The 12,811-nt window shown below is 47.5% G+C and overlaps 1 protein-coding gene and 1 pseudogene across 1 annotated transcript; both read left to right on the forward strand.

The window, feature by feature from the left end:
- Positions 1-1,856: 1,856 nt before the first annotated feature.
- Positions 1,857-10,510, forward strand: Zpr1 (ZPR1 zinc finger). The gene is made up of 14 exons (XM_005069476.4): positions 1,857-2,074; positions 2,192-2,353; positions 2,771-2,861; positions 3,102-3,172; positions 3,803-3,889; positions 4,170-4,292; positions 4,616-4,663; positions 4,794-4,860; positions 5,196-5,266; positions 6,233-6,322; positions 6,873-6,983; positions 8,170-8,256; positions 8,415-8,480; positions 9,975-10,510. Exons 1-14 carry the CDS (start codon positions 1,904-1,906, stop codon positions 10,107-10,109), a joined length of 1,380 nt encoding a protein of 459 aa, XP_005069533.1. The 5' UTR covers positions 1,857-1,903; the 3' UTR covers positions 10,110-10,510.
- A 985-nt stretch (positions 10,511-11,495) lies between these two features.
- LOC110340759 lies at positions 11,496-12,634 on the forward strand (annotated as a pseudogene).
- The last annotated feature ends 177 nt before the right edge of the window (positions 12,635-12,811 follow it).

Genomic DNA, 12,811 nt, shown 5'->3' on the forward strand with positions numbered 1-12,811 from the left:
CAGGATAGTGCGCATGTGCAGCCTGTCACTGGACAAGCATGCCCTGGTTACCCGAGGGTTCTGTCACCCTTGTTCCTGGTGTTTCAGATTCCTCATGGCTTCTTGACCCTCTTCTGGAGATCCAAAAACTAACTCCCCACTTCTCTCTCTGCCTCTCCGATACAAGATCTCACTAGGTAGTCTTTGCTGGCCTGGAACTCACTATCAGCCTGAAATTCATAGACATCTGCCTGCCCCTGCCTCCCAAGTGCCACTGTGCTTCGAGACCCCCAAATTCCTAACTCCCCTCCTTCATGTCCACACTCACTCAGATATCAGAGACCAAACGGGACCAGTGAAACTGGAGGAGGTGGGGAAAGAGGAAAACATAAAAGTTTCTTTCTTGCTATACTTCTCTGCCCTGCCCTGCCTAGGATTCTTGACACCTCTCCACCACAGACCCTATGTGGAGCTGGGCGCCATGCGATCACACGCTTGTCATCACTGATGTTGTAATGTAGCCAGTTTCCGCCATGGAACTGGGCTGTGGTCAAAGACATGGAAGGAAAGTGCTAGGAAGGAAACGTGAGAGAAACAGATAAGGCAGGGACTATTGTTAGGAAATGGAGAGAGGAACCGGTGAATGCAGTGGGCATGAGAGGTAGTAAAAACAATGGCTGTGCATTAGAATTAGGGACGATGCTTATGAGAACAGAAACAGGGAGCTGGGGGAGCAGAGAGGGAAAGCGGGGAGAAGAAGCTGAGCAGCCTGGATGGGGGACTCAAGCGAAGTCTGTGTTGGGAAAAGGGTCCAGTCAAAGAAACACACCCTGAGCAGAGCCGAAGGAAACACACTTTGGCCCTGCAACCAAAAACAAAGAAATGCACCCTGACCCTGAAACCAGTGCCAAAGGAACACACTTTGTCCCTGGAATCAGAGCCAGTGAAAGAAATGCACCTTGACCCTAAAATTAGAGCCAAAAGGCTAAAAAGGACCAGAGAAAGAAACACACTTTGGCTCTGAAACCAGAGCCAGATCTGAACCCGAACCTGTGCAGAAAACCAACCAATCTCTGAGCACAAGACCTAGCCAATCTGAGTTCAGGGACTGAAATCTGACCAATCTCCACCCTGCAAATCTCCTTTCCTGGAAAAACTCCACCCCTAAGAAGTCCTATATAAACCCTGGGCCTGTTCAGCTGTCCTCTTCCACCCTGGCAGAGGCAGTCACTCTCCTGGGTTCTTCCCTCCCCCCAAAAAATCTCTCGAGTGAGGTTTGGGTGAGGCCTTCCTTTCCCGGAATGGAGCGGAGGAGAGAAGTAACAACTTTTGCCAGAGTAGAGCAGAGCAGGGCTGTAACACTTTGCAGGTGAAACCTTCACCTAGAAAAGCGCAGTTGTTACACTCTAAGGGACTGGAGCCGAACTGTAAGGAGCTGTTACACCGGGGAAGCCTTTCCCTGGGGCAGGGCTGTAATCCGCTACGTTTACTGTGACCTGGGTATTCCTTGGCTCCTGATTGCCAGAATACCTTTCTATTCGAGCCGTAACACTCAGTATTCTGTGCCAGAATCCATCCCCATCCAGTCTGAGCCCTGCGGCAATGCTTTCTCTGGCTCATTATGAAGTAAACAGAGTTTGGAGGGCACAGTCTAGAAGATTCCCAGGCAAACTGGAATCCTGTCCTCAGGCATTCTTACATAGACTTAGGGACCAACGGTTACGCTCTCTGTGTGTTGGAGCCACAACCAGGGACCCAAACACTAACTTGGCTACGAACGGCGGTACTCCAGTACATTCCGCATGATTCCGGAACCGGAAGTCTGTGGTCTCTTTAAGAAGGGGCGGGAACAACGGCTGGAGGAAGTGAGGCCACCGGAGCCCCGGAAGGCGGAAGCTGCTCACCTGAACCGCGCGTGGGGGCAATGTCTGCCAGCGGGGCTGTGCAGCCCGGCCCCCCGGGGGCTGCTGTTGGGCCTTCGCCCTCCGCGGCTGGGTCGCCAGCCACGGGGCCCCTGTTCCGACCCCTTAGCGCCGAGGATGAGGAGCAGCAGCCCACCGAGATCGAGTCCCTGTGCATGAACTGTTACCGGAACGTGAGTCAGGGGCGCGGAGTCTGAGGACCACCCAGCCGGGCACCCAGAGGCAGCCCTGACCTACGCGGGACAAATGAGTTCCATTCATTCTTCCCCTCGCTGCTTCTGCTTCCTTAGGGCACGACGCGCCTTCTGCTCACCAAGATCCCCTTCTTTAGAGAAATAATCGTGAGCTCCTTTTTCTGCGAGCACTGCGGTTGGAACAACACGGAGATCCAGTCAGCAGGCAGGATCCAGGACCAGGGAGTGCGCTACACTTTGACCGTTAGGGGCCAAGAGGTAAGTGTAGTCCAGACGAGGTACTAGCCCACGGTTTCAGAGAGAGCATCTTGGAGGCCAGAGGCAACACAACAGCTCTGGTCCTGGCCATCGGGCCCCCAGTAAATCCTCGTGGCCAAGTCTTTCGTGCCCTCTTTTGACAGTGGATTTGGTGGTGCCGCCCTCTGCTCGGCAGCTCTGTGGCTAAAGTGCTTTGAGTTGTGAGAGAGATGGAATGAGGGAGCAGGACTTTATGGGCAGTGCTCTCACCTGGGCTTTCTGGCGGCTCACGCCATATGTACTGACCTGAAGTAGTTTGGACTCCTCAGAATGGAAGGAGGGAAGACGAAACAGCTTGGTTGGCATTTGATAGAGAATCCGGGCCGGATATTTCCCAGAGAGAAATGTTTTGCTAGAACGTTTTTCCTTTCTGTCCAGGATATGAACAGAGAAGTGGTGAAGACAGACTCGGCCACCACAAGGATCCCCGAGCTGGATTTTGAAATTCCAGCCTTCAGCCAGAAGGGAGGTAAGTCTTAGGCCAAAGCTATCACACTTAATCGTAGTGGATTTTCATGCTTAAACGTGGGTAGGAAGTTGTGGCAAAACCCGAGAGGAAGCGAGGTTGGGAGTCCCCGGAAGACCATGGTGATCTTATTCTAGAACTTCACAGATGAGGGAAGCAGGGCCTGCAGAGTTCGGGTAAAGTTCGGAGGGTCATGCAGGCATGTGGTAGCCAGCTAGCACTCACTTGTGTTTCATTCACAAGCTCTGACCACGGTTGAAGGACTGATCAGCCGTGCCATCTCTGGCCTGGAACAGGACCAGCCCACGCGACGGGTGAGTGGGACTTTTCTCAAATTGCAGCAAGAAGGAGTTATTGTTTGTGTTCTGATAGAGTCAGCCTCCCATGTAGCTGAACTGTGTTTCACCACATGTGGGGGAACTTTTTGACAAAGCACATAAAGGGGCTATTTCTCCATGTACTCAGGCTTCACCTTGGACAATATAACATTACCTTGGAGGAGCCTTTCAGTTATCTGCAGCCTGCTGGGTATTTTATATCTATATTTACTGTTACAGACATAATGCAATCGTGCATGTAGTCATCTGTCTCCCTAACTTGCTAGAGAGGCATAACAAGATTTTGAATTTTTAGAGGAATTTATTTTTAATTATGGGCTATGTGCCTGTGTATGGGTATGTGTATGTGATGGCAGATGCCTTTGTAGGCCGGAAGCAGCGGATCCCAGTGGAGCTAAATGGTAGAATAAGTGAGAGAATAAGCCCAGCCTCCTACAGCAGCACCACTCATAAACTTCAGATTTGTTGTTGTGTCTCACTGTGAGATTTGGGCCCCTGTGCTGCCACGCTAAGGCTGGTGTCATGCTCATCGACGTGTTAGAGGTGAGAGAGGGCTGCAGCATGAGGTGTCCTACCAGGTTGGTGTTTCTGTTCTGTTCGTGGCAGGTAATGGAACATGCCGTAGCCGAAAGAATTGATGAGTTCATTGGCAAACTGAAGGACCTGAAGCGAATGGCTTCCCCGTTCACTCTGGTAAGTAACAAGTGACTGCACTGTTTCCAATGTGAGGAGGGAGGGGAAAGACCATTGAGACTGACAGATCCTATGAAACCAGGACTTGAGAAGTGGAGGCAAGAGGATTGAGTTCAGGGTCCTGGACTACATAGCAAGTTCTAGGCCAGGCCGGGCTATAGTGAAGCCCAACCTCAAAATACGAAACAACAGAAAACTGACTATGATTTTCCTGCTGTGGTCTAGTGGTAGATGGAGGTTATGTATGGTTTGTTTTCCTTTCTCCTCACTTATCTGTCAGATCATTGATGATCCCTCGGGAAACAGCTTTGTTGAAAACCCACATGCTCCCCAGAAAGATGATGCCTTGGTGATCACACACTACAGCCGGACCCCACAGCAAGCTGAGATGCTGGGGCTCCAGGTGAGTGGACTGAAGGCGTCAGGGGAATGCTCTGGTGCTGGCCTGCGTGCTGGGTTGCTGGAAGTCACTTTGCTGTTGTCACCACCTCGTGCACGCTGTCTCAGCTGGTTCGTGCCTCTCAGGTGGCAGACTTGGTGTGAACTTCATGAGACAGGTGGCAGTCACAGGGTCTGTCTTGATTCCTGTCCTTCCCCTTGATTGAGGGATCTGCTTTGGTTTCTCTGTCCTGTGTGTTGGTGCCTTCTCTTCCTCTTGGTGCAGGGTGGGTGTTGAGGAGGCTGAGGTCTGCCTGTCACCTTGTGCTCTGCGTTCTGTTCTTCTAGGCAGAAGCAGCAGAAGAGAAGTCAGAAGAGGAAGATCTCAGAAATGAAGTGAGTTGTGTTGACTCCTTTTGAAGACATAGCAGACTCATGGCAGCCAGTGTCTCTCACTGTCACAACTAACTGAATGTCTTTTGCTTGCATGGGTGGGAATAAGTCTGTGCCCCAAATTGTGTTCCAGGTGCTCCAGTTCAACACCAACTGCCCAGAGTGCAATGCCCCAGCTCAGACCAACATGAAGCTAGTCCGTATCCTTCAAGCAATTGGGTTGCTCTTCAGCTGACTCAGGCATGAACATTATATTAAAGATGGGAGCCTTCCCTTCAGGGAAAGCCAGTGCTTTATCCTCTGTGATGAGGAAGAACCTTTGATGAGACTACATTCCTTGGCTTCTGTGTGTGGTCTAAGCCAGGTCTTTAAATGTTTGTGAACACAGGGTCTGGAGTTAAGTTGTCTCGTGATGTGTTTACTGCAGTCTTGGGTCCAGCATCTGCTCTGTGGGATTTGGGTTTTCTTTTCCTTAGAAGAGGGGCGGGTCTTGCTCTCCAGGAAGCAGACAGACTTCTTTAACGCCATCTTCCAGAAATCCCCCACTTTAAAGAGGTTATCATCATGGCTACCAACTGTGAGAATTGTGGGCATCGGACTAATGAGGTGGGTGGGCTCTCTTGTTGGGGAAGAAGATGGGTACAAGGGAAGTGTCTTTGTGGTTACAAGCCTACCTTCTAGATGTACTTCAGGATGGGTGTGGGTGTAGTTGGTCTTTGGGGGGGCTTAGTGTGGGGAGGAGCCCCTGAGGGAGCTGAGAATTATCCTAGAGAGGAAAAGTTGGAAGTACCATGGATTATAAGATGGATGAAGAGTTTACCCTGTGGAAGAGACTTTGACTACTCAGAGGGGTGGGAGTTAGGGGATTGCAGCTCTGAGCGAAGAACTCAAGACAGCTGTCTGGAGTTGATTTGATAGCTGCTGTGGAGGGTTGTAACCCTCATTCCTCAAATATATTGAGCATAAGCTGATTAAACTTACAGGGGGTGGGGTAGGGGGGGGCAGTGGACAGCAAACCTGGGGCTTCGTGCATACTAGACAAGTGTGCTATTACAGAGCTACATCCCAGCCCGTTAGATTCTATTTATTTATTTATTTATTTATTTATTTATTTTTTACGAGACAGGGTGTCTCTGGGTTTCTCTGTATTGTTTTGGAGGCTGTCAGTCCAGCCTGGCCTTGAACTCACAGAGATCCACCTGCCTCTGCCTCCCAAGTGCTGGGATTAAAGGCGTGGGCCACCACCGCCCGGCTAATTCTTAAACTATTACATTGACTGCAGTAGATAGGGACTGAAATGCTTAGAAGTCTTTTTCAACTCCTAATAGTCAGGTTTTTTATTTTAAGGTACATTCAGTGTACTTGGCAATTTGGGCTAAATTTGGCATGCTACCAGGGCTGGGTAGTGTTCCTTCAGCCTCTTGGTGGTTTTGGTTTCGGTCACTGCTGCCCTTGCTGGATTAGAAGACTGCCATTGGGAGTTGTTAGTGTGAGCCCACATAGAGCTGAAGTCTCTCTGGCACTGGGAGAAGGAGTCTTCTCTGCTGTTGCTCCTGACCACCCTTTCTGCAGGTGAAGTCCGGAGGAGCGGTAGAGCCCTTGGGTACCAAGATCACCCTTCACATCACAGATCCCTCAGACATGACCAGAGACCTCCTCAAGGTAAAAGCCTGCTTGGAAAATAGCTGTGCTATAGCTGCTTCTGTCTAGGGGAAATTATAATTTTAGTGTCCAAGAACACAAGGAACCCCGTGAATCCCTGGGCTTGAGTGATCCTGAGTAGGGTTCCTCTGTGATTGGGACTACAGATTCAGAGGATGACTCATAATCTTTCTGAGCAATAATTTGGCTGGTTTTTAGTTTTCATTGACTATATGGGCTCTTCTCTGTCTCTAATGATAAGGTACCTGGTAGCTTGTAGCTGTGACTCAGAGTTTCAGTTTATTATGCTAGTGCCATGTTGGTTCAGATGGGGGAGTGAGTCCCTGGCTTTTACCTAGGTAGTCAGAGAAAACGAGCATGATGACTTTGTCCTCTGTCACTGGTTTATTAATTTTCAGGAGGCCTCTGGTTGGCTTTCTTTGTTCTCTCTGAATATCTGTCCATCTGTCTGGTGCTATGGGTGGAACCTGGGGCCTCTGGAATCCTAGACAAGGGTTCCTGTATGAAGCCATCCTCTGATTTAAACCTTAATTTGACTATTGTCTTATAGTCTGAAACGTGTAGTGTGGAAATCCCAGAGCTGGAGTTTGAACTGGGAATGGGTGTCCTTGGGGGCAAGTTCACCACTCTGGAAGGGCTTCTGAAAGACATCCGAGAACTGGTAAGTCTGGGGTGTGGTGTACAGCTCTCCTAGTGTCATCGGGTATGATGACAGATGCCCGTAGTTTCAGAGCTTGAGAAGCTGGGGCAGAAAGACTGCAGATTTGAGGCCAGCCTGGAGTTTGATCTAAAACACCCCTATCTCCCCCCACCAAAAAAAAAAAAAAAAAAGAACCAAATCTTATTTTGTTGCTTATAACTGGGTCTTTCTTTGCCTTAAAGGTGGTTCAAGAGATTTTAGTATTGTCGGGTATAGTGGTGCACGCTTTTAATTCCAGCACTCGTGGGAGGCAGAGGCAGGCAGATCTCTGAGTTTCAGGCCAGCCTGGTCTACAGAGCAAGTTCCAGGACAGCCAGGGCTACACAAAGAAACCCTATCTTGAAAAACAAAGAAAAGGAGGGAGAGAGAGATATTTAAGTATTGATTATGAAGAGAGGGTAGTTACAGGAAATTTTGAATGGAAATTCTCAAGGCTAACTGGGATAGTATAGTTATTTTGTGATTTTGAGTAAGTCATTTATCTTACTGCAAATTAGGAGAAAGAGGGTCTTTATGGTATTTAAACTCTATAACATATGGATGTGTGGTGGCTTAGCATATTCAGTGAACCCACTGTATTCAACCACAGATAGAAAAATTCAGGAAACAATTATATCTGTAGTGAATATGTCCAGAGTTTTGTCAGTATTTCCTAAACAGTAGTGCATAATTGTAGTAGGTAATATGTGTTTGTTCATATCTCTCTCTCTTTCCTTCATTCCTTCCTTCCTTCTTTCCTTTTTCTTTCTTTTCTTCCTTCCTTTCTGTTTGCTAGCCCCTGTAGTTGAGGCTAGCCTTGAGTTCCTACCTCTGCCTTCCACGTGCTGGGGTTACAGGCTTTTGTGCCTGGCTTCTCTTTGTAAATTGTACTCTGCATTTCTTCTCTAGACTGAGATTAGATACCGTAAGATCCCTTATAGATTTCATTTTATATTGCCAGTAACCTGCTTGGCGAAGCAATCTCATAAAACACCCTTCCCCCTGTCCTGTTCTCTGTCGCCTGCTCCCCTCACCTAACTCAGCAAGGCAGCATGGGAGGTGGAGACCAGCCTACTCTGGGCACTCACTGCTCTCCACACCTGCTTTATACTTAGCCTAATAACCCATACAGTTGGTGTTGTAGTAACTCAGCTATCACGGGCTACAGGTAACCAAGAACCCATTCACGCTGGGCGATAGCTCAAATCCTGACCAATCGGAGAAACTGCAGGAGTTTAGCCAGAAGTTGGACCAGGTAAGAGGATGTGGCCATTTTTGTACATCCTATTTTCCCTATTCTTTAAATTTTTGAGAACTCCACCTTGTAAACTTCTTTGGCTCTTGTCTGGGAACTATAGCCTCTTCCTTTCCAGATCAATGTAAGAGTTACCTGCTATGTCCTCTCTCTTGTAGATCACCGAGGGCAAGATGAAGGCCCACTTTATTATGGACGACCCAGCAGGAAACAGCTACCTGCAGGTACAGTAGGCCTTCCACCTCGTTCTGATTTTCATAGAATATGCATGGTAGCCCTTGACAAGGAAAGACTGGCTTCTACGTGGACTGCTTCGGCTGGAATTTGGGGAAGGACTTGGAAGATAGGAAGAATGGGGAAGGTGGGAGGGATTTTAAGTGTGTGTAATGAAAGGTAAATAGGTCAGACCTAGTGCAGGTCTGTAATCTGAGCTGCTCAGGAGGCTATAAAAAGTGAAAGTTCAAGACCAGCCTGTGAAATTTAGTGAGACTGTCTCAAGATTAAAAAAGGAGCTCAGAGTAAGTGCCTATGGTTGGAGAGATGACTCAGTAGTTAAGAACATTGACTGCTCTTCCAAAGGACCCAGGTTCAATTCTCAGTACCCACATGGAGGCTCACAACTGTCTGTAACTCCAGTTCCAGGGGATCCAATCCCCTCCCACAGATATAACAAGAATCCATAGAAAAAAATCAAAGTAAATAAATCATTAAAAACAGAGACGAGTGGGAGCTGGAGAGATGGCTCAGCAGGTAAGAGCGCTGGCTGCTCTTCCAGAGGACTCGTGTTCAGTTCCCAGCACCCACATAACATCTCACCACTGTCTGTAACTCCAAGATCACACAACTGTGCAATAAAACAAAACAACAACAAAAACAAAACAGAAAGAGTGAAATGATTGCCTGCCCAACTAGCATGCTCAAAACCCCAAGTTTAAAAGTAAGAAAGTAATTTCTCTTCTTCCTGTGCCTGGCTCTTACTCTTTCCTCAGCTCTGAGGTTTCCATTCTGTGTCTCTGACTGAAGTAAGGGGCAATAGAGTCCTGTCTAGAGGTCAGGACAGGAATGCTGAGAGGTGTTAAACTGACTGGGCAAGCATCTGTTAATTGATATAACTTTAGCAATATTTTGTTGTTTGTGGTGTTTGAACCCAGGGCCTCATCCTTACTTTAATATTAATTTCAATATTAATGAGTACTGATGGAGCTGGCAAAACTGGTCTGAGTTATTATCAAGACTTTTACTGTATCCTGTCTTCCTCCCTTCCTCCCTCCCTCTCTCCCTCTCTTTCCCCCTACCCTCTTTCTCTTTTGGAAACAAGACCTTGTTATGTGGCCTGACTGGCTTTAAACCTGTAATCTTTCTGCCTGTCTCCAGAGAGCCATCATTACAAGCAATCACCATCTTTGGCTACATTTATTTTTATAAAAATGTCCATATATAAAACTACCTAGAACTGGGGATGTAGGTCATTGATTGAACACTTGTATACCATGTACAGAGTCCTGGATTTGATACTAGCAATGTGTGTGTGTGGGGGGGGTTGTATGTATGTATGTATGTATGTATGTATGTATGTATGTATGTATGTATAAACTATGTGGCATGGTTACTAGAGGCCCTACAAATTCCCTGGAGTTCTTAGAAAGCTGAGAGTCAGTTGCACCTGTGGGAGGGGACAGTGGATGCAGAGCACTGATTGTCTGCCCTTGGCCTTGCAGAATGTGTATGCCCCTGAAGATGATCCGGAGATGAAGGTAGAGCGGTACAAGCGTTCCTTTGACCAAAATGAGGAGCTGGGGCTCAATGACATGAAGACGGAGGGCTATGAGGCAGGCCTGGCTCCACAGCGGTAGCAGTGCACAGCTCACAGGCCAGCTTCAGTGCCACCAGCACCACAGGCTTATTTATGACTGTCGGAAAACGATGAGCGTCCAAGCCCCTGCCTATGGTGACGAGAATATCGCTTGAGCTAGAGATCTAAACACGTGAGATGAGCAGCTGGCGACGCAGCTGCAGACCTGTGCTCCTTGACCTTCTTTCGGAGGTTTTAAGTCTGTCTGAGAAGAACCCTAGAAACACCGTGTAGTCTATCATCACCTTATATCTGTCAGCTCTCTGCCCTCCTGTGCTGCAGCTCTTAAGTACAAGTTACAGCTGTCTTTGGGCTTTCCTACCTCTCAGCAGGAAAGAACTGGGGAAGGTGGGTATGTCCACAGGTGGAGAAACTTACATTAAAGTGGTGGCTTTTAAACGACACCTGCCTCTGCAGTCACTGTGTCCTTGCCGGTTATCTTGCTGTTAGAATCCAGCTACCCCTGGGTAGTGGTGGTACACATGCCTTTATTCCCAGCAATTGGGAGGCAAAGGCAGGCCTGGTCTATAGAGCTAGTTCCAGGACAGCTAGGGCTGTTACACAGAGAAATTTGGTCTCAAAAAAAGAATCCAGCTGCCTTAGCTAGTCATGAAGACTAAGGCCAGTTTGGGCCATGTAGTGAGATTCTGTCCTCAAAAAAGGAAAAGAGGAAGAAAAAAATTAGCTCCCAAACAAGTCTTTCTTCAGGTGGTGCTGTCATGGGGCAGCCAGAGGCAGCATTTCATTCATTCCAACAGACCATGCTTGTCTACTCTGAGCCAGGACGACCTGCATGGATCCATCCATTTCATGGAGCTTAAAGTCTAACTAGGGAAGCCAGGAGTGGTGTCATCCACCTTTAATCCCAGCAGATGCAAGCTGTGAGTTCTAGGACAGCCAGGGCTACATGGAGAAACCCTGTCTCAAAAAAACAAAAAGTCTAGAGGGGGAATTGACAATGACAGATGAGGGAAAGAACATCAGAGTAAAATGGGAAGGGACGTTCATAGTTTTTGTGTTTGGGTTTTTTTGTTGTTGTTGTTGTTTTTTGAGACAGGGTTTCTCTGTAGCTTTGGAGACTGTCCTGGCACTCGCTTTGTAGACCAGGTTAGCCTTGAACTCACAGAGATTGCTTGCCTCTGCCTCCCAAGTGCTGGGATTAAAGGCATGTGCCACCAATGCCCGGAAGTGAGTGGTTTTTTTAATTAAGAGTCTGAAGTCCAGGTTAGCAAATGACTCAAACTTCAAAGTTTGTGTGTGTGTGTGTGTCTGTGTTCTCGTGTGCCCATGTAATATGTGTGCATGTGTGTAATGATCTATGTATATGTATATATCTGTGGGCACATATGTAATGATTTGTGTATTCGTGTGTATGTGTGAGCACGTATGTAATATGTGTATGCGTGTATGCAATGTGTGTGCATGTATGTAATGTATGCATGTGGAGGCTAGAGGAGGTCATTGGCTGTCCTGTATCACTCCCTACCTTTAATCCTGACACTCAGGCAGATCTCTGAGTTTCAGGCCAGCCAGGGCTATACAGAGAAACCCTGTCACAAAACAAACCCAAACTGAATAACGTCCTGCACTGTATTTGGCTGGCCTCTGCTAGAAAAATCGGAATTTGTGAGTATGAGAATGAGTTTGCTTCTATATTTGTCCAAAGTTATCACCTATAAGAAGGCTAACAAAGCTGAAGGCTTGGCCATGCTGGTATGTAGTCCAGCTACTTGGGATGCTGAGGCAGAAGGCTAACAAATTCAAGATCAGCCTGGGCAGCTTAGCAAGGTCATGTCCTCAAAATTCAGAAAGGGGTGGGGGAAGTAGTTCTGCTATAGAACTCTTGCTTATGTGCAAGGCCCTGAGTTCAATCCCCAGTGCTGGATGGAAGAAGAAACAGAATTGTGAGGGTCAAGAGAAGAATCACAAAACACCTAACCCTCTATAGGAGAAATAGAGAATCTTCCTAGCTTTCCTTTCTTTGCCACACTGACAATAAATCCATGTCATTTTAACTGGGAAGATTGTATACTATTTTCTTGAGAGACAATACCAAATGTGAAAAGGTCAATACAGGTTGGATGAAACTAATCCACTTTTCATAGTCACAATATTGGGGGTGGCATTTGTTTGACTTGCCCTAAATGGTACTTGAAGCCTGTTCCAGCAGACTGTCTACCAAAAGGTATTTATACCGATAAAAATAACTGAAATAGTTCTACCAGTGGTTTATTGTGCAGGGCAAAAGAGCTGGAGGTCATGAGTAGGTACACCAGCCGGGTCAACCCAGCTGTCTTCCCACACCGGATTGTGGTACTTCACTTCCTGGTTCTTCGTCTACAAGGTCACCTCCACCAAGTACACACAAGTATTGGTGGCCTAACTCTTCGTGGGTTTTGGAATCCTCCTCCTGCTCTGGGTTGGCATCTATGTATGAGTCCTCAAGGGTTACCCACCAGGCAGCTTCGGCAAGTCCCTGCTTTTGTAAATTAATTTTTTTCTTTACCATTGTTACCTGTGTCCCATCTGCTGTTTACAATAAAGGTGGATATGTGACAAAAAAACAAAAGGCTGAAACGAATTTGCTGGACCCTTCTAAGCATTTGGCACAGCATCCGTTATTAAATGCTGTTCAATAACTTGCCCCCCGTGGTAGTTATGACCGGTCCCATATTCAAACCGCTCTGATCTCCTGAGTTTTGG

Source organism: Mesocricetus auratus, unplaced genomic scaffold (assembly GCF_017639785.1).
Source record: "Mesocricetus auratus isolate SY011 unplaced genomic scaffold, BCM_Maur_2.0 Super-Scaffold_100022, whole genome shotgun sequence".
Classification (NCBI taxonomy): Eukaryota; Metazoa; Chordata; class Mammalia; order Rodentia; family Cricetidae; genus Mesocricetus; species Mesocricetus auratus.